Below are 22,836 nucleotides of genomic sequence, written 5' to 3'. Positions count from 1 at the left end.
TATTTATAAAAGTCTTAATAATAAAACTGTATGCCTCAGGGTGGCAGATTTAGCTTTAGCTTTAATAAATGCAGACATCTCTCAGTAGGAGCTTGTTAAATTGGGAATAACATTGGTTTGTAAACTTAAATTTCCCAAACATGAAAGAAATTGTTTATTGAATTGAATTATTACAATAATTTTGATATCCAGGTTGAAGGTTAAGCTTGAAGAATGCATTAAGTACAAAAATCTGTCTTAAAATTGATAAACACGCAGGTCAGATTTCTGTACAGTGCATAAACCTCAAATAGGTTATCATTAGGAGTACAAGGCACAGATGATAGCAGGGCAATCTACAGTGTTAAGGTACTATTTTCTCATATAGATAATAATACCATATTAATGAACCCTACATTCATTGGTACTGTTAAGTGTACCATTATATAGGGCCTAATTCAAGGTTTTGTTCTGTAATGTTGGACTTTAAAGACTCAGCCTTGGTGTGACGGGATTATTTTGTCAATGAAAGCCAAGCAGGCCAGTTTCCATGGTTACATTAGCAGAGCATCTCTGCCGTGTGATCCCTAGAGAAAGGTGTGCTGTTAGCTGTTGCCCAGGCAACCAGGTATCACAGTTTTCGAGTTTGTCTGAGCTACAGCTTGCTGTGTTGGCATTGCGCAGCATATAAAAAACCAACACATGCAGTTTAAAGCTAAGCGCCCAAATGAGCATGTGTACGGTTTCATATAGAGTCTTACATACAGTCTGTGTGTGTGCATGCTGGGGCAAAGCCAGGCATGATGGGAGATTTTAATCCCTATAATGCTGGGATCAGGATGGTAAAGGAAGCGGAGGGAGGGGTGAGCTGCTGTGTCCATGGATCATTCAGAAAAAAACCCTGATCTGGCTCCTCATTTACAATACATGTTTTCATATTACAGCTTAGAGTCAGTGCATATGTGAGACAGACGATAAACAGATTTAGATGAGCTCAGTGAAGTTTTTCCTGCAGGATGCTGTTTTTAATTTAATTCCATAGATTTTTGCAAACCCTCTGAATTTTGCTGGGCTTTATTGTTTGCTACATAAGTGAAAGTGAAAAGTGAATTTCGTGACATTTGCTGAGTATGGTAACCCATACTCGGAATTGGTTCTCTGCATTTAACCCTGTTAATATCCAAATATAGAAAAACATTTGCAAAAAATATTTGACCTCCCAGATATTGTTTTAGGAGGCCTCTGATGTAGAAATTAAAGATGTTTCTACTTTTTTACATTTTAGTACGTTTTTAGGGAAATGTTGTAATATTGCAACGTTGGCCCTAGTTAGGAGCAGAATTTCTGTATTTGTACTCACTTTATCTGAACGGATATACAGAGCATTTAAGCATCCATTTGCAGGGTTGATGGCTTACTTAGCCCCATAACAGTATATATCATGAGTAATAATCACAAAACAATCATATTTTATTATGAATAAGCATTTATTAATAAAAATATTGAAAAAAAATTCCTAAGACAGTTCTTTTCATCTTAGAAGCACAGGCGAACATTGCACTTGCTACACAGTGTGGTTGTGTATCCATTATTGCAGTGTCTGCAGCATCCCATTCAAGCACACACACACCCTGAGCAGTGGGCAGTTCAGCACCCAGGGAGCAACTGGGGGTTCAGTGCCTTGCTCAAAGGCACTTCAGCCATGGGTATTGAGGGTAGAAGAGAGTGCTGTTCATTCACTCCACCCACCTACAACTCCTGGCGTCACTGAGACTCGAACCTGCAGGTTACAAGTCCAATTCTTTTAACCATTAGGCCACAGCTGCACCCTAATAAATAGTACAAAAAATTATTTGTTTTATTTAAAAAAAAAAAAGAAATTATAATGATATCATGGGTTTTACCATAAATAAATAATCTAGTAATAATATTGCAGCCAAAATACTAGGATCTTCACATTACAGAGACAAAATCGTTGGTGTTTGAACACCGCTTAAAAGGTTATCCATCTTTGATTGATATTGATTTGCTGGTCGGTTCACTCGACTCATTTGTTACTTTCAGATAAGTCAACTGGCTCTGTCTGAGCTGTTCTGAGCTGTATATTTGTTCATGGAAATCATAGAAAGCCGATATAATTTTTAAAAAAACATTATATATATATATATATATATATATATTGTCACTACTTCCGCCTTCGTCACACTTTGCAACTGCAATTTGAACCCATTAGCCACCATTGAAGTCCACCTTATTGAGTAAAATCCTGGACTGTTTCCCTTAAAAACCTTCATTTATTTTCGACTGAAGAAAGAAAGACTGGAACATCCTGGGAGGCATGGAGGCAAGTAAATTATCAGAAAATTTTCAATCTAAAATTTTTATTAATTTCATACTGGACTCCTTTAATAATATATTTGTATATTTTTAAATCATCCTGTGGCCCCTAGTTTAAGACCACTGCTCTATACTGTTTGGGTGAATCGGTGGCTCTTCTGCAAACAGACTGACACCTTAGTCTAAGCTGTCCTGTCACATCTATTGTCTGAGGTCTCAGTCAGGGGATTTTTGCAGACAAGCCATGTCCTGAAGTCACTAGCATTGCATTGTGGGTGGATTTCAGATAACAGAGCTTAACCGAGTGATCTGGATCTGTTTTTGGACTGGACTTGTTGTCATATTGGACATTGCTCTAAACATTTCTGTAGGGAGGCTGAACAGTGCTAGACGTGAATGATAGCCATATAAACACTTTAGTTCACTGTACTTAAAATCAGACAGTGCTGTGATGCCTTAACTCATGAGTGACCAGCTGAATGATAGAAGTACTTACTTGGAAGGATGTTTTTCTGATGTAGATCATGGGTCTTCAGCCTTATCAGGCTTTTTCAGGACCTCTAGGTGGATAGAGATATGGAGCATGAAAGTCTTGTTGCTGAATTTTGAGGTATATAGTGTCACATAATAATACATTTACATACCTCAGATCCATTAAAATATACACAGTACCGTTCAAAGGTTTGTGACTTGTGAAATCTATCATGCTTCTATGATTACCATACAATCTTGTTGTATTACAATATTAATGATATAAAAAAATATGTTTTAATATATTTTAAAATGTAACAATTCCTGTGATGGCAAAGCTGAACATATATAACAGTGTAAATGTCATTATTTTCTTTATTTACATTTATTCATTTAGCTGACGCTTTTATCCAAAGCGACTTACAATTGCTATATATGTCAGAGGTCGCACGCCTCTGGAGCAACTAGGGGTTAAGTGTCTCGCTCAGGGACACATTGGTGTCTCACAGTGGATTCGAACCCGGGTCTCTCACACCAAAGGCATGTGTCTTATCCACTGCACCAACACCACCCCCTATCAATTTAGACTGCAGAATTTTAAACAGGAGTGAAGACTAGAGCTATGCGATTAATCGAAATCGCATCGCAATCGCGATTTGAGACATTGGCTACGTTCACACTGCAGGGCTTAATGCTCAATTCCGATTTTTTGAAAAAATTGTATTTTTTTGCAAGGCCGTTCACATTTCCAATTAAATGCGACCTTTTGTGATCTCCTGTGTGAACGTGAAATGACCCAGAAGTGACCCGCATGCGCAGAAGAGTACTCAACGCTCAACGACGTCACTCGTTGTTTGCGGAAGTAGCTAACGTTAAACATGGATGTCAACAACAGTGTAGTCAACAGCGGAGCTCTTTTTGCAATATTAAAGTTATTTTCCCAACGGAGCCAGCACAATTACAATCTTCTCATTTTAAGAAGAAAATTAAAAAGAAGGAGGAGAGCAAGGTTTTTGGCCATGGCGTTTTGTGGAGCAGTGTTAGAAACGTCGGTACAGAGAAACGTGTGGGTGAGGAGTCGCAGCCAGGAGTGGTGGGATACTGATGTGAGTGGCTTCACTAATACAGAATTCATCAGTTTATCTTCTCGTTCCCGCCTACTTCAACGCAGAATTATGACGTTTGTAGCATATCAATGACGTACGGGTCGGATACATGTGACCTGGCCGTTCAGATGGAGGTCGCATTTCAAAAGATCGGATACGTATCGGATTCAGGACCACATACCCAAGTGGCCTGGGTCACATTTGAAAAGATCGGATCTGTGTCGTTCAGACTGTCATGAAAAGATCAGATACAGGTCGCATAGGGGCAAAAAAATCGGAATTGGGTCGTTTCAGCCTGCAGTGTGAACGTAGCCATTGTGGTTTGCTAGTCACAAAGCCTGCAATGTGGACGTGATATTACTGTTCCAACTGCATACCCAACTGCATAAACGCCCACCAAAAATAAAAAAATGTGTGTGATTATGGTTTCTACAGGGTCAGATCGATGGTTAATCAAATTAATACTAAAGAAAAACGTATGTAATATGAGATTACTTAGGCTTCAAAATGACACACCAAACAAAAAAGGTAACTTTAATTTGCAAGAGCTGTCTCACAACATATATCAAGAACTCCCTTATCGGTTCTGCTTTCAGTAGGCTACTGGAGAATAAAAGATAGATTCTTAGATGGTTTTATGAGTACATGAACATTACTTTGCACATTTTATCTCCCCAGCCTATTCTAATTTGAAAGAAGTTTATAATACATGTTCGCTATTCCCAATGCAGAAGACCGCACACACAGCCTGCGTCTCTGACACAGTGTCTACACCAGACGCGACTATCTACACCGGATGCGACAAAGCGACCGTTGAAAATCATGAAAGTGAAAGTGACGTGACATACAGCCAAGTATGGTGACCCTTACTTGGAATATGTGCTTTGCATTTAACCCATCCAGAGTGGACACCCACAGCAGTGAACACACGTACACTGTGAACACACACCCGGAGCAGTGTTTTCAGGTGTGTTCATTTGAAATTTGTGTCAATACGTCATAAATAGAATGCAGCAGCAGTTTACTGTTGGCGTTGTGCTGCATCCAGTGTAGACAGTATCAATGATTGTGAGTTCTATAGTATTTTGTTGTGCCGCGCTGCTCGCATCCGGTGTAGACACGGTGTGAATGCTTCTCATAATTTCTCTTCTCTGCTGCATCTCATGGAGGAGCAATATCTGGCAATATGGATGAGGCTTTATGCATGCGCGCAACCTGTGTCAACTCCCGCCTGCCTCCACATTTCAAACAAGTGTAAATTCAGTGCCCTTGAATATAATGAAACATTCAGCACATTTTCCACTTATTCTTAAAATCCCAAATACTTAAATATGAATAAATTAGCCTATGTAATACTTTAATAATTGACTAAAGAAATATTGTTTTTTATTTACACAAAATAAACTTAATCCTACCTGTGACATTCACTAATGAAGTAAATTATGTAAAAATAGTAATACTATTATAAAAAACCCTGCTAAAAAACAAACAAAATAACCCCTCCCAAAACACAATATAAAACTGTATGGATTTTAGGGTTATAATGGGAATTATATTGGCTTTAATGTTAACTATTAGGTGTCTACTGGTATTTGATGGATTCTATTGGTGGGATGTAATCTGGCAGGTGGGAAACAATAGAACAACCTCTAAATCTTTATCCTCTAAACATTATCTCTGATTGAATTTAAGGGGTTTTTGAGATAGGGATAGGGGGATAAATGAAAACTTGTAATTATAAAACTGTATAACTGCCTTCAGTGGAACACGAAACAATATTGTTTTGACAAATGTCCATACAATTAATTCTTGTCCATACAATGAAAGTCCAGTGTTGACTCTGCTGTTGCTGTCCTCACCAGAGAGAGATGCGTGTTCTCACCCTCGCGAGCTTCTCATATGACCTGCCGTACCGCGCGACTCCAGCGTTAATGGTCTTGATAATGGATCATCTGCTTACGACTCATTTACACTGTTAATTATCACAACTGTTCAAGAATGTCTAGAACAAACCACATGTCTTTCTCTTGATTTGGCTTCTCGCACATGTAAACCAGGAACAGCTGCACAATGAATGCATCTCTCAAATAGACAACGTAATCGTCCGTTGAAAAAGCCATCAGTAGACCTCTAAAGTGGGACATTTTGAGTGATTCTGAGCTGATGTTTACTCCCTAAGGTAACTCAAAATTTGATGAAGGGTGAAAGCAGCAATTGCAGACAGAGGAGTGGGGGGGGGGGTCTTTTTTCATCGCCTCAGTGAGCATGTCTGGCTTTTAGGGGGCCAATTCACTCAACACAGTGGATGCACAGCTCACTCTAGTGGCCACCCTCCCCTGAGTTTCTCTGGATAATCCTCCTTTGTGTAAGGAGACACTTTTTAGGACACTTTCTTTTACAACCTGAATTCCGCAAAAGTTGGGACGTTTTTTAAATTTTAATAAAATGAAAACTAAAAGACTTTCAAATCACATGAGCCAATATTTTATTCACAATAAAACATGAATAACATAGCAAATGTTTAAACTGAGAAAGTTTACAATTTTATGCACAAAATGAGCTCATTTCAATTTTGATTTCTGCTACAGGTCTCAAAATAGTTGGGACGGGGCATGTTTACCATGGTGTAGCATCTCCTTTTCTTTTCAAAACAGTTTGAAGACGTCTGGGCATTGAGGCTATGAGTTGCTGGAGTTTTGCTGTTGGAATTTGGTCCCATTCTTGCCTTATATAGATTTCCAGCTGCTGAAGAGTTCATGGTCGTCTTTGACGTATTTTTCGTTTAATGATGCGCCAAATGTTCTCTATAGGTGAAAGATCTGGACTGCAGGCAGGCCAGGTTAGCACCCGGACTCTTCTACGACGAAGCCATGCTGTTGTTATAGCTGCAGTATGTGGTTTTGCATTGTCCTGCTGAAATAAACAAGGCCTTCCCTGAAATAGACGTTGTTTGGAGGGAAGCATTTGTTGCTCTAAAACCTTTATATACCTTTCAGCATTCACAGAGCCTTCCAAAACATGCAAGCTGCCCATACCGTATGCACTTATGCACCCCCATACCATCAGAGATGCTGGCTTTTGAACTGAACGCTGATAACATGCTGGAAGGTCTCCCTCCTCTTTAGCCCGGAGGACACGGCGTCCGTGATTTCCAACAAGAATGTCAAATTTGGACTCGTCTGACCATAAAACACTATTCCACTTTGAAATAGTCCATTTTAAATGAGCCTTGGCCCACAGTACACGACGGCGCTTCTGGACCATGTTCACATATGGCTTCCTTTTTGCATGATAGAGCTTTAGTTGGCATCTGCTGATGGCACGGCGGATTGTGTTTACCGACAGTGGTTTCTGAAAGTGTTCCTGGGCCCATTTTGTAATGTCATTGACACAATCATGCCGATGAGTGATGCAGTGTCGTCTGAGAGCCCGAAGACCACGGGCATCCAATAAAGGTCTTCGGCCTTGTCCCTTACGCACAGAGATTTCTCCAGTTTCTCTGAATCTTTTGATGATGTTATGCATTGTAGATGATGAGATTTGCAAAGCCTTTGCAATTTGACTTTGAGGAACATTGTTTTTAAAGTTTTCCACAATTTTTTTACGCAGTCTTTCACAGATTGGAGAGCCTCTGCCCATCTTTACTTCTGAGAGACTCTGCTTCTCTAAGACAATGCTTTTACAGCTAATCATGTTACAGACCTGATATCAATTAACTTAATTAATCACTAGATGTTCTCCCAGCTGAATCTTTTCAAAACTGCTTGCTTTTTTAGCCATTTGTTGCCCCGTGCCAACTTTTTTGAGACCTGTAGCAGGCATTAAATTTTTTTCAATGAGCTAATTAAGTGGATAAAAGTGTAAAATTTCTCAGTTTAAACATTTGCTACGTTATCTATGTTCTATTGTGAAAAAAAAATATTGGCTCATGTGATTTGAAATTCCTTTAGTTTTCATTTTATTAAAATTTAAAAAACGTCCCAACTTTTCCGGAATTCGGGTTGTAGGTCGAACTGATCTGCAGTTGAGGAGTGAAAAGCCTCTTCATTCGAGACATGGAGTGTTTTGTTGCATGACTGTGTTGAAAGAAGACCGTTGTAATGAACCTACTGTATAACACAATGTCTGTGCCTGTTGCCCTTGCCTTATAAATAGAGTTTGCTACGGCAAACTTCACTTTTATTATTTCTCGTTCACCCTTTTTTTAAAGCGAAAACTTTAGATGAAAAACCAGCTTTCTTACACTGCATAGACAGCAGCATAACTACGTAGTAGTGCAAGGCCCAGAAAGGTAGTAAGAACATTGTTAAAATCCACGTCCATGTGACATCAGTGGTTAATTTGTAATGTTATGAAGCTACAAGAATACTTTCTTTGTGCACAAAGAGAACAAATATAGTGATTTAATTCAACAATTTCAGTCTTCGACATGACGCATGCATGTGGTGCTGCTGATGCAGGAGCCGGCGTTCTGCACGGCACCTTGTTTACAAGCAGAGGAAGACGCACGCTGTGCATAAAACAGTCCTCATAAACATGGCTGAAGATTTTGACAGAGGGTATAACTTTATATTTTTTGCTGATGGCCAAAGTATACTTTGGCCTTTACTTTATTTGAACCAGAATATACAGACAGTGAACCAAGATTAATGGATGTTCTACATCAGAACGCCGGCTCCTGCGTCAGCAGCACCACACTCTTGTGTCGCGATACTCTCGTGAATTTGTGACAAAGACAGAAGAGAAAATATTGTCAAAGTCATTACTTATTTTTTTTTTTGCACACCAAAAGTAATCCTGTAAAAATACGATTGAGCCACTGATGTCACATGGACTATTTTAACAATGTCCTTACTACCTTTCTTGAATGTGTCAGTCTATGAATGCTGAATGCTGTCTATGAAGGGTCAAAGAACTCTCGGATTTCATCAAAACTATCTTAATTTGTGTTCTGAAGATGAACAAAGGTCTTATAGGTTTGAAACAACATGAGGGTGAGTAATTAATGACAGAATTTTCTTTTTGGGTAAACTGTCCATTGTTTGTATGTCAAAATCCAATGATACCTCAAATCATATAACTTATTGGCCACAGATTGGCTTATGCTGAAAACTTAACATTGTGTGCCACAAATATTGTTGGACCTATGAACAGCTCCTAGCATCTTAGCAAATGTCTACAGCATCAACACTATAAAAACCACCTAACAGCACTGTCAACCTCCCAAATCATTCTAGAAACCACCTAGCAATGGGCTAACAAACACTTGGAAGACCTTAGGAACCAATTAATGTTCTTGCACTCATAGTCAAGTCACCTTTATTAATATCATCATGAAGGTGAGTTTTGCAAGGGGATGTATCATTCTTGCTCTAGTTCAGTACATTTACATAAAGAGCAAGTGAAAATACATCATATATTAGTGCTGTGTTATAGTTTTGTTAAAAACTTCTTAACGTTGTAGTTTCATTGTCATATTTTTAATGGGAACAGTCTGTACTTTTCCCCCTAGACCATATAGTCTTTTTTTAGGGCTGAACAATGAAGCAAGAAATATGTAGGGCAACAACAGGGGAAGCTCTCCTTCAAGGGATGCCTTCTTTTTGTGTCCCACTTATGACATTTTGGGTGATCAGCACTCTAGCAGTTACATATTGCAATGCCAGAGCCTAATAGTACTGAATGCTCAATCCCAGCACAGATAAAGGTGCAAAGAGACATGGTTTAATGAATTATTAATGCAGTGAAGTCAGAAAGATGACTTTCTTTTGAAGCTGGTTAGACGAATAGATCCTTCTGCTTACAGCTTTTAGGCTGAGCTGTATTAACCTGGAAAGGCTTTAGTACACTATGCTGTGAAAGGGCAGGGAAATACATGGCCCGTTCACTGAGAAGCCACAGAAATAAACATCTTGGCACTGCATTGCAGGGATGAATAATCCACCCTGTTTAATTCTAGTGCAGCGTCCCTACGCTTTGAAAATCTCCCACACACCAGCAGCCTGTTCTTTAGAGAGAGAGGAGGAGGAGAGAGAGAGACATTGGCAGGTCATGTTCTCCAAGACTGATGCATGCCTGTGTCTGATATTCAGTGTCAGGATTCAATGCAATATACACCTCTAATAATGCATCGTAGCGGCTGTTGAAATATTGACACATTTTAATATCAAGCTTTACCTGTGATGGCTTAGTTTGATATCTTTTAAGATTTATCAACTTAAGATGTCTCAGATTTCTCAAAGTGGGTTACATGTAAAATATTCACACTCTAACTCTGTTTCTGTGGCATTATAATATTAAGGAAACTTGTGCTTTGATTTGGATACTACATATTCAATTATATTTTGGTTGATATTTTTATATATAATTAATTTAGCTATTTAACATTTACGTATATGTAAATGTTTCTTTTTAAAAACATACCATTTGAAATGCAAGATAAATAAAATAATTTATAATAGTTATTTTTTATTTTTATTTTTTTAATAAATGTTTGAGCTGTATTTCTCTGTCCTGCAATTAAGTAGAAAATCACTGTAAGATTCTACAAGCTCTCTGTCTCTGCTGAGGAGGCCACATTGTCAGAGTCATATACTAACATAGGGATGGAGGTTTGGCCAGCACTGATTCTGCAGCTGTTTGCAGTAATAGGGTCTTATCACTGAGAGAAGCTTTGATGGGGACTGTGTTTTCCAGAGGTAATCACACTGAGTTCTTGCAGAGGGAAGGAAAGCAGTTTAAAAAGCTCAGTCCAGCATGACCTCTTTTTGAGGGGCCTTAATCAATAAACAGATAAGAGATGCCATTTCAATTCACTTGCCTCTCTTTATCTTGCCATTCTTTTTTGTGTGAATTGAGTTGTGTATGTGGGAGGCTGGCTTTGCAGAGCCGTTTGCTTCATGTGTTTATTTGTATTTGATAGAACCGGATGGAAATTCTCAAAAATATTCAACTTGGTTCTTTGAAGATTAGCTATTCCTCTGTGCATTTCTCCAGCTTGAACAGAGGATTGTTTGAACACTCTGCCATGACTATCGCTGCAAATATCAACCTCAGCTCCTAAACAATTTTAGTCTCTCGTCTTCCCTGCTTACAGGGGCATTGCTTTGTGTGTTTTCTTCTTTTAGAAGCACATGCAGAGAGCACCTCAGGGAGGAATTAAAACAGCAAGGCTATTTTTAGACCTCTGATAGAGGTTTTAGCTGTCCAGTGCCTTTGCAGGTGAGAAATCACTCTTATTTTAGAAATGGTGCCTTGGCCTAAATCAGTCACTGTTGTATTAACCTAGACCTGTTGTGTGCCGCCCCATCGCCCTCCAGGCTCCAGTAGCTGTTCCTGACTCAGACGACTCACCCATTCAGATGATCACCCTTTTTGCTTTAGCCATTTTCTGTTTAAGGCAATACATCAAGGTGAATAGAGTTAAAAAAAAAAACAACAACAACAACTGATTGTCACAATTCATTATCACAGAAAATACCATCAACAGCCAGATACAATTAATAAAAAATAAATAAAATAAAAATACAAATTTTAAGAGTAAAATGTTGTATAAAATTAGACCATTGATATATGATATATAAAGACCTTCAGAATATAGAAATAAAACAAATGTAAATTTTGGGGTAATTGGATATTTCTTGCTCAGTGCATTAGAAAATACTCAACTGAAAATAATATTCCATTATTTTGTAAAAAAAAAAAAATAAAAAAAAAAATAAATTAGTTATGAAAAGCCAAATAGCGCAACATTTCATTTGACCATTGCATGAAAAATGTATATATATATATATATAGCGAAAAATGTTGATTGTTTATTACATAAGCACATGGGACAACCATCCCAGGGCGGTCTTCAGGATATGCATTAATTTCTGTTCCCTGTATGAATGAGTGCCACAGTGGCACTTCTTTGTAAAAGATGATGAAGAAGAAACATAGCGGGCCTGAAATAGCCCAGTGCGTGCGTCCCTCAGGGAAGCATAGATCTGTGCACACTGATATTGCTGTGCGACCTCCACAGGCGCTCGATTAGGAGCTGAGGCCACCTAGTGTAAGTTAAAAGCTCAGTGGCACCTGAGCGCTGTTTAGGCTACACCATTATTAGTTGGCATAGCATGCTCTCAGCTGACCTCAGAGCAGCTCACAACTTTATAAGGGCCTTGGAAAGTGTCGTCTTAAGGCCCAGGCTGTCAAGGATCTTGCTGGAGAATGACATTGAGGCCTTAATGTAGCTTAAGGAGGAAGCTGTTAAAGATTTCTGAGCAGGGATACTTTCTGCATGGATGCCACATGTCAGGAGATCTCTTGTAATTGCTGAGTGTGAAGTGACATTGAGCTCAAGGATCAGACGCTTTGTGTTTCACAGTGTACACGCGTTGACAGTCGTGCATTTTGAGACATGGCTAATTGGAACATGATAGAAAGCTCTTCCTGACCATGAAGGCCTAGTTAAGCTTGCATTATGGGCTTCTTTTGACTTTTTTCAGCAGTTTTGTCTTTAGTTTTCATGTTATTTATGCCTGGTGAATTCAAGGGCTGATCTCTAAATAACTTCCTAAATGAGATCAATGATAATGTCAGTGAAAGGGCAGCACCACATTAGCCTCAGCTCAAAGGCTTCTGGCTTGTTATGAAATTAAGCCTTTTAATTAATTGAATCATTCAACAGTTGATTTAACCATCCCAAATGTATTGAATAATTCAGCAATGGTTTTATGTATTGTAAGATTTTTACTAATGGATAAAGGCACCAGGTGCTTTAAGTTTTTAATCATGCAGTCGACTTTTCCTGAGGGAGCAATATTATATCCAGAGAAAGAAATATTAGAGCTGTTTTATTCTAATGAAAAAGATTATAATACACATTACATTAATCTGTGTATTCTTGTGAACAGTTGTAACGAGCCTGTCCTCCAATAAAAAACGACCATATAGGTCGTTTGTACAAGCACCTTATTACGACCCATATTTACGTTTTAAAGTTAAGCGCCTTCTAGCGGGCGTAAAAATAATGAAAGTATCGCATTGCGTCTGTCGTCATGAAATGACGTATCACGTCATTACCAATCAAAACGCACGTTTATTTAAATACAATGTGTGGGCTTTTTACACTGATCTCACAGTATTTCCTACATATTTTACTAGGTTGCTTATTCGTTCGAATGACCACACCTAACCCCACCCCTAAACCTAACCCTCACAGAAATCATGCTAAATTATGATTTATTGAGCATATACATTTTTGTAAACGTCCGTTCCCTGGGATCGAACCCATGATAGCATGATTACATATCAAGGTACAGCGCAATAATCTACCAACTGAGCTACACGAAACACAAACCAAATAAAAGAATAAAAGAGTGCAAATAAAAGAATACAAAACCTATATCAAATAGGGATTTGACCTATACGAGCGTATTGGTTGGAGGACAGGTTGCTTCTTCCATAGTAGAGTACAGAACAGAAGTATATGGCGAAATAAAAAGTACAAATAACAAACTATGTAAATCAGTTATTGTATGTGAGGTTTGAATATAATTATAATGCAAACACATATTGTATTTTACAAGTGAACTTTTATGTGGGCTAATTAAGACATTAGTATATTTAAATATATAACCTGGAAATTATTGCAGTTTTATAAGGGTGGGTTTTATATTTTATATATGCATATATGATGTGTTATAGGGTGTATCTCCCAAAAAAAAGAAAAATGAAAGAAAGTGACTAGGTTAAATGTAACTTCAAAATCAGAAGAAAAGAAAACAAATATTTTGTATGCATAAAATGAATCGTGTTTTCTAACCATTAAGATTAAGATTGCATTGTGACTATTTTCAGGCCAAACAAATGAATTTGTTTTCAATTAAATTAGCATTTATTTATTTTTCTTTCTCCATAGTCCTATAGAATCCTGTCAGAATTTCTACAAAGACTTCACGTTACAAATAGACATGGCATTCAACGTTTTCTTCTTACTCTACTTTGGTCTGCGTGTAAGTACATATATTAAACTTTCATATTCAACATCTTTTTACCACATTCTATGCACTCAGTATTATGTTTTGGCCTGAACACGTTTAATGTTTGACTAGAAATTGTCCATTCATCTTAATTGTTTGTTCTACTTACTAATACGTCATCCTCTTTAAAATGTTGTAATATATATGTTTCTTTTTGTTCTTCTTCCAGTTCATAGCAGCCAATGATAAGCTGTGGTTCTGGTTGGAGGTGAACTCAGTGGTGGACTTCTTCACAGTGCCACCTGTGTTTGTGTCAGTGTATCTGAACAGGAGCTGGCTGGGTAAGTCTCCGAACAATCTCCTCTCTCCCTTTACCTCCTGATCCTCCTGTCAGTCCCTGCACCCCAGGGCAGCGGTCACAGGAGCAGCTCAGACCACAGCTAGATGAAATAAAGGCCAATCTGATGATGAGACAAGGGCAAGTGTTTAAACAGGATATTTTATTATTATTAAGCCAAGCTGCCATGGTTTGTTGTCACTGTCTGTCGCTGGAAACCCAAGAATAGCTATGAAATGTCATGGCTTAAGAACTAGAAAAAATGCAAAGATGACAGAAAAGCTGGGAAGGATGGCAGGAACGTGAGATGATTTAGGCTTTAATTGTTAAACAGGCCTATTTGCTCCAAGTCATTCCACAGTGTCTTTTTCGTTATAGTTATGGACTTCTCTATTCTCATATAATTGAATAAAAGGTTATTAAAACTTCATAGTTATAGCTAATTTCCTTGGTTTGAAAAAGCCTTTACTGGTCACACATTTTGGGTTCTGGATTCTGGTGTTCACTAGGTTTCTTAACTTGCAATAGACACACTGATAAACACAGACAAGCCTGGACCAACTTTTTAGGTGTTGCTTATCTAAACTGGTCTGGTTTGGGAAAGGGAAAGTGTATGTTCCTGTATAAGGCTCACTTCTGAGAAGCCAGTGGGGTGCGTAAGCCCTCTCAGTCTGATGGTAATGATTTCCCATCACAATGTGTTTTGTCAAAGCTGGGGTGAGCGACAGGTGAGACACGACTGTGGTTTAAAGCAACTGGTGTGTGTGTGCTTGTGTGTCCTTTAGCCAAAGGAAAGCAGGTCTGCTTTAGCCTACAGTATGTACATTAAACACAATTGTTCATAACCGTTACACCATCTGTGTCATTAGTGCTTTCCAAAACAACTGTAAAAAAGAATGCCGTCCTTTCTTAAATGCATCAAAAACCACAAGTTAATAATTTATCAATTCAGTGTCATCTTATGCCATGGTGCTGTTTGAATAATGCATTAGAAAAACAGTTCATCAAAAAAAAAATATTTTAATGGTCTTCCTCCCTATCAAGCCAGTAAATGAAAATCAAATAAAAGCTGCTATCAACATCCGCCTAATAACAGCTGTTAGGCTGAGCGGCATATGTAAACAATCATTCACTTGCCCGTGCTGTACAAATGCTGAGAAAGTGTCAACACTAAGGTCGTTGCAAGCTTCAAACCTTTAGGAGTATAATGGCTTGGAGACAGACCAATTTTGTAATCAGAGTGTTTTTCTTAATTTAACAGATGTCCACAATTTCAGACATTGTCGTCTACTGAGTGTTGACTCACCTTGGAGAAGCGTCATGATTAAAATATTACAGAATGTAGAATTTTAGTCCGAAGAAATGAGACTTTAAGTCTTGAGATTAGTCTAGCTGATGAAACATCAAATGTAATGATGAAAATAACTGAGATTTGGATAAGATGTAAGTCTTAATTATGCTGAGCTTTAAAGGCACTACATGTACAGTCGTGGCCAAAAGTTTTGAGAATTACATAAATATTAGTTTTCAAAAAGTTTTTAGATCTTTGTTTCAGTTGTTTCTGTGATGTACTGAAATATAATTACAAGCACTTCATACGTTTCAAAGGCTTTTATCGACAATTACATGACATTTATGCAAAGAGTCAGTATTTGCAGTGTTGGCCCTTCTTTTTCAGGACCTCTGCAATTCGAATGAGCATGCTCTCAATCAACTTCTGGGCCAAATCCTGACTGATAGCAACCCATTCTTTCATAATCACTTCTTGGAGTTTGTCAGAATTAGTGTTTTTTTGTTTGTCCACCCGCCTCTTGAGGATTGACCACAAATTCTCAATGGGATTAAGATCTGGGGAGTTTCCAGGCCATGGACCCAAAATTTCAACATTCTGGTCCCCGAGCCACTTAGTTATCACTTTTGCCTTATGGCACGGTGCTCCATCGTGCTGGAAAATGCATTGTTCTTCACCAAACTGTTGTTGGATTGTTGGAAGAAGTTGCTGTTGGAGGGGGTTTTGGTACCATTCTTTATTCATGGCTGTGTTTTTGGGCAGAATTGTGAATAAGCCCACTCCCTTGGATGAGAAGCAACCCCACACATGAATGGTGTCAGGATGCTTTACTGTTGGCATGACACAGGACTGATGGTAGCGCTCACCTTTTCTTCTCCGGACAAGCCTTTTTCCAGATGCCCCAAACAATCGGAAAGGGGCTTCATCGGAGAATATGACTTTGTCCCAGTCCTCAGCAGTCCATTCACTATACTTTCTGCAGAAGATCAATCTGTCCCTGATGGTTTTTTTGCTGCCCTTCTTGACACCAGGCCATCTTCCAAAAGTCTTGGTCTCACTTTGCGTGCAGATGCGCTGACACCTGCCTGCTGCCATTCCTGAGCAAGCTCTGCACTGGTGGCACTCCGATCCCGCAGCTGAATCCTCTTTAGGAGACGATCCTGGTGCTTGCTGGACTTTCTTGGACTCCCTGAAGCCTTCTTTACAAGAATTGAACGTCTTTCCTTGAAGTTCTTGATGATCCTATAAATTGTTGATTTAGGTGCAATCTTAGTAGCCACAATATCCTTGCCTGTGAAGCCATTTTTATGCAACGCAATGATGGCTGCACGCGTTTCTTTGCAGGTCACCATGGTTAACAATGGAAGAACAATGATTTCAAGCATCACCCTCCTTTTAACATGTCAAGTCTGCCATTCTATCCCAATCAGCCTGAGATAATGATCTCCAGCCTTGTGCTCGTCAACATTCTCACCTGAGTTAACAAGACGATTACTGAAATGATCTCAGCAGGTCCTTTAATGACAGCAATGAAATGCAGTGGAAAGGTTTTTTTGGGATTAAGTTAATTTACATTGCAAAGAAGGACTATGCAATTCATCTGATCACTCTTCATAACATTCTGGAGTATACGCAAATTGCTATTATAAAAACTTAAGCAGCAACTTTTCTAATTTCCAATATTTATGTAATTCTCAAAACTTTTGGCCACGACTGTATTACTAGAATAATATCAACAAATTATGCATAATTGCATGCAAGTAACCCTAAACCAAACCCTAACCCTAACCATATAGTTAGTACATGTAGTGAATTAGTGTTTTCTTAGTACTTAAATGTATAATTACACTGTAACAAGGACCCTGTAAAATAAAGTGTTATAATACTTGCATTCAGTAATGATGCATTGAATTGTTGCATTAAAGATTGCAGTAAAGACATTTAAAATCTTACAAAAGATATATATTTTAAAGAAATGCTTTTGACTGAAATCTGGAAAATTTTGAAAATTCAGCTTTTCCACCAAAGGAATAAAGGATCTTTTAAATTATATTAACCACATTGATCTCAGTTATTTTTAAATTTTACTTATATTTAACAATATTACAATACTATAATTTTACTGTATTTTGATTTAAAAAAAATACATTATTTAAAAAAAAAATTATTGGTAATGTACTTGAAATTTGTGACTAATCAAATGTGATGTTAATGGGATTCTTTGTAAAGACCCGCTGAACTGGAAATATAGAGACTGGAAATGCTCTTTGTACTGAAAAAAATGAATAAAATTGATAAAATTAAACATTTAGACAACTATCTTTTACTGCTACCGCTCTGTACAATTTACCTATTATTGTTGAGTTAAATCTCCTTTAACTGAATGTAACTTTTTTTTTTCACATAGAATAAATATTTTTGATTTGTAGAACATGCTTTGATAGAACATAACTTGATTTGTAGAAGTGCTTTTAATGTAATACTATGCAAACTTAAAAACTAGAGCTTCTGTTAAACTCTGCTATAGTGTTCAAAGCACGCTACCCTACCTAGTGCAATATGACACTTACTTATAACTTACTTAAATTTACTTATAACTTTGAAATACCAAAATAGTTTGAAGTATTAATATGAAATCGTATAGGTTTCACTAAATGAATGTGTACCTGGTACTTTTGGTATGGGGATTGTCGTGCAGAATAAAAGCCTCTCAAAGACCAAAGAGCACTCTCCCAGCACAGAGGGACAGATTCTCAGACATGATGAAAGATTGTGAAATCTAGAGCAACATCAATTCAGCAAACTCTGAATGAAGGGGTTACAATGACCATATGTTATATAATGATGATGTACAGCACATCAGCACATGATGTACATATTCATCTCAGAGAAAAGAGCTTTTAGAGAACAAACAGTTAAATAAACATTGAAGAATTGTCAGGCCCTCAGTTCCCAGACTAAAGATAACTGTCCTGCAGTACAGGACAATAGAAAAAAAAACTTAATTTCATAGTTGTCATTAAATGTAAAACATTTGGTACATTGAGACGCCTGCTTCTAAATTGATTGTTTAAACCCTGGTGTAGATGTGTAGCATGTAGCCAAGTGAACTATTGTTTTCTGTTCTCTCAGGTCCCACCCTGTTAAGAAAAATAGGATGGGTCATAATTAAATCTGCTTCTTTAGGGACTGTCATGACCATGGCACATGAGTAAACCTTTGCTGTATCATTTTCTTTTCTGAAAATTGGAGCTTGATGAAAGTGGAGGAGAACGTGCTGTTAATTTAAAGGGTATGCATAAACCCTCTGCTGGGAAATAGAAATTAATCTTCTAGAAGCGGTTCAGAACCGTATTTTCAAACACAAGGGTGATATATGGATTAGCATGAGGCTGTTTATAATACACTAGCTTCCTTCATCCTTGCAATCAATTAACAACAGGTACTTGACTCTGAAATGCATATGTTTTGTGAGCTAAAGTCCCCATCAGTCTGTTAAGAGAAGGCAGTAATCACAGTGTCTTATGTGAGGAGATCTGGTGCATATTAATGGAGGGTACGTGTACAGAGGGAGATTCCTAGCTTCACTCTGGATTTTATTGTTATTTTCAGGGCCATTAAAATTATGCGCTTCAATGATGTACTGTAATTAGTCTTTTCTGTACTTTTTTTTTTCCTTTAAGGAATTTTGTCTGTATGTCCTTATGGTATAGTTTGGCATTAGAAACCATTTAGAAACCATCAAAAAAAAAAAAAAAGAAATTCTAAATTAATTTGGGATAAATAAACATGTCTATTAAAACTTAACCAGGCTGAATTTTAATTGATCAAAAATATATTAAATACAGTAATATAATGGAATATTATTTCATTCCTGTAATCCAAAGCATCATTACTCCAGTCTTCAGTGCCACATGATCCTTCAGAAATCATTCTAATATGATGATTTGATGCTCTAGAAACATTTATTATTATTGTAAATTATGAAAACAGTTGTGCTGCTTCATACTGCCATACTTTTTTGTTTAGTATTTTTGGATGAATAGAAAGTTCAAAAGAACAGCATTTATTTGAAATATAAACCTTTGAAATAATTTTTCAACTCCTTTGATTCATCCTTGCTCAATAAAAGTATTAGTTTCCTAAAAAAAAAAAATAATAATTTACTGACCTCAAGTAGTACCTTCAACTAAACAATGTACCAAATGTTTTATATGCGGGTCCGTCACTTTTGCTAATAGTTATAAGATTTATGCTACTAGATGAGTATTTGCATATGCATATGTGTTTTTTACATATTTGTGTCTAGTGGTAACATTGTCAGTGTTTTGGGGTTGTTTTTAATAAATCAGTGCTACAAAAGTACAGCAGTGGATGCATCACAAGTTATTCGTTTACTGATGAGGTTTTTTTTAGTGGGTGATTCTTAAGCCATCAGTGGTCCCAGTCCATCCCTGACTGTGGATATTACATCCCACTGCCATCTGGTGGTTTGAAGCAGTATTGTGCCACATAACTGGATGGTCTGATCTTACTGAATTAGAGGCTTCTCAGTCACATGACCAGAGGAAGATAAATCAATGAAGGAAACTATTTTTGTGCTTTAAGCCTCTTTCATATATAGAACCCTCTCTCACGTGGCAAGCTTCAGTACATGCACGCGCAGATGCATTCTGGGAGAAATGAGTGGCGAGTAATCCCGGCAACCCTTTATCCCTCTTTACACATGTTCAGTATTCCCTGATTGAGGAAAAAAAAACAGTGGTTTGTGACTGTAACACACGTGACTTGCTGTTGGTCTTTGAGCCTGCAGATGTGAATGAAATAGTCTGAATGAGCATCTGTCTATTCTACACATGTCCATTAAGCCTGCTTCAGTGCACAGCGCTGGCCTACTCTCCTGAATCCTATTCCTCCAGCCTCCTGTGCCACAGGCCTCTCAGCTGCTGAGCCAGAAACATGACTTCAGATTCAACAAAGGTTCATGGGAAATTAGTGATGCATAATGTACAGTAGATATCAAAAATGTAGCTATGCTATCTTCTGAATACTTTTCTTTCATTTAGACAAATCATCTTCTCAAACAAGTAGTCATTGCTGCCAAGCAGATTAAACCTTAATGAAAAAATCTAATTAAAGAAATGGCACTGTAATTTAACAAAAATGAAAAACAAGGAAAAATTCACAGTTCAATACAGTACACTAGGGGTGTAAATTGGATGGTTTGTCACGATACGAAATGATATCGTGAAGTGACATTCAGCCAAGTACTCAGAATTTGTGACCCATACTCAGAATTTGTGCTCTGCATTTAACCCATCCGAAGTGCACACACACAGAGCAGTGGACACACACACACACACTGTGAGCACACACCCAGAGCAGTGGGCAGCCATTTATGCTGTGGCGCCTGGGGAGCAGTTGGGGGTTCGATGCCTTGCTCAAGGACACCTAAGTCGTGGTATTGAAGGTGGAGAGAGAACTGTACATTCACTCCCCCCACCCACAATTCCTGCCGGCCCGGGACTCGAACTCACAACCTTTCGATTGGGAGTCCGACTCTCTAACCATTAGGCCACGACTTCCCACCAATTATCAATTCTCATACCCAGCGTAACGATGTTTTCCGATACTTCACAAAAATTTGACTATGCGATTCAAAACAGGAGAATATTGATCGATATATCAATACTATTATATTATATACGAATATATGAAATGTCAAATTTTAAATAACACTGCATAGTCTTCACTATATAAATTAAATATGAATTAATCCTTATAAAAATTGTTCAGTCAAAATCAGTGAGATATTTTTTTTATTTGACAAAGTTTTCTGTTAGTCTGATTTCACTTAAAAATGAAAGCACGGATCCAATATACTAATACACTTGTGTTTTCTTTCTCAACTGTTTAGGTTTAGACATAGGCCTAACCGACTGTGTTTACTAGGATATTCACCAAGGCGTACATGATGATGGTATTTGATCTGTATTTGTTCATCCATGCACAAATAAGCGGACGAGAGCTCTATTATGTATTAGCGCACTTTCAATGCAGCTGTCTGTAAGCGTGCGTTTTGATTGTGTGCGTGTCACTGTTATAAGTTGTTGATCCCTTGTCATTTCAGATGTAACTTAAAGGGATATTCCATCCCCAAAAAAATGTTGTCATTGTTTACTTACCCCCATGTCCTTCCAAACCCATAAAAGCTTTGTTCGTCTTCAGATCACAACTTAAGATATTTTGAATGAAAACAGGGAGGCTTGAGACTGTTCCGTAGACTGCCAAATAAATAACAGTGTCAAGGTCCAGGAAAGTATAAAAAGCATCGTCAGAATAGTCTATCTGCCATCAGTGATTCAACCGTAATGTTATGAAGCGTCGAGAATTGCCAAAATGGTGCTACGCTGATTTGGAGAGAGACAGAGGAGAGGAATTGTTGAATAATTGTTATTTTTGTTTTCTTCGTGTACAAAAAGTATTCTCGTCGCTTCATAACGTTACGGTTGAATCACTGGTGGCAGATGGACTATTCTGACAATGCCTTTTATCGTTTCATATATAAAGAGACTTACTCATGTTTATGATCTCTGCTGAATAAAGTGCTTCATTCTTTTTTCTCTGAGGAAATCCAAATCCCATCTTTTTGGGGTGAATTATGTCTTATTACTCTCATCGCGAAGCAAACAGTCAAATAAAAAAAACTTGTAGTCTGTCTGCGTTGTCTTCAGTTGTGTGGGCGTATTCAAGGCTTGCCCTTCAGTGAAACATTAGAATCTGAATAGCGCGTTCAGCGCTGGAGTGTGGTCACATTAGAAGATAATGAAGAGAGACGTGCAAAACGGACATCGCGTTGTTTTCGTATTGATTACTTTTTCACAGAATATTTGTTTTGGCAGAACTTGTTTAGTTTAAAAGTAGACATGTCAGGCTTTCTATAGATATATCTCTCGTGTCTCTTTGTTGAGTATTCATGGAGTTACAGTTCATTTTTTAATGACGCATTTGTAAATGAAGATCACCGCAGATAAACGCTGCAGACAGCACACCTTGTTTGTTATCTTTATTTTACAAATACACAAAGTTTTGTTATTATTATGTCTATAAACAAAAAAAGTAGACCCTTTACCGATTCGATTGATGTATTGCTCTTATCTGTACGATCAAAACTGAAAGTGTAATTTAAGTTCATTTTGGGGTTATCAGGAGAAAATGCCTCATAACACGTATATGCGTTAATCGACTACAGAGGGTTAAATCAAGAAGTTCCTTTTAATATCTTTAAAAGGCCCCAGTGTGCACTGTAATATCAGTATATGTTCAATGTTTTGTTCATATAAACTATTA

At 37.7% G+C, this 22,836-nt stretch overlaps 1 protein-coding gene across 19 annotated transcripts in view; it reads left to right on the top strand.

Moving 5' to 3' along the window:
- LOC132157327 (calcium-activated potassium channel subunit alpha-1a) overlaps positions 1 to 22,836 on the top strand; it is a 218,110-nt gene that overhangs the window by 122,241 nt on the left and 73,033 nt on the right. For all 19 annotated transcript variants that reach the window (XM_059566632.1, XM_059566630.1, XM_059566620.1 and 16 more), the window contains exons 4-5: positions 13,798 to 13,891; positions 14,088 to 14,199. In XM_059566632.1, the coding sequence (XP_059422615.1) occupies positions 13,798 to 13,891; positions 14,088 to 14,199 (206 nt within the window). The remainder of the gene's footprint in view (positions 1 to 13,797; positions 13,892 to 14,087; positions 14,200 to 22,836) is intronic.

Source organism: Carassius carassius, chromosome 14, assembly GCF_963082965.1.
Source record: "Carassius carassius chromosome 14, fCarCar2.1, whole genome shotgun sequence".
NCBI classification, from domain to species: Eukaryota; Metazoa; Chordata; class Actinopteri; order Cypriniformes; family Cyprinidae; genus Carassius; species Carassius carassius.
The sequence above is the reverse complement of the archived record's forward strand: the minus strand, read 5'-3'. Positions and strand labels throughout refer to the sequence as shown.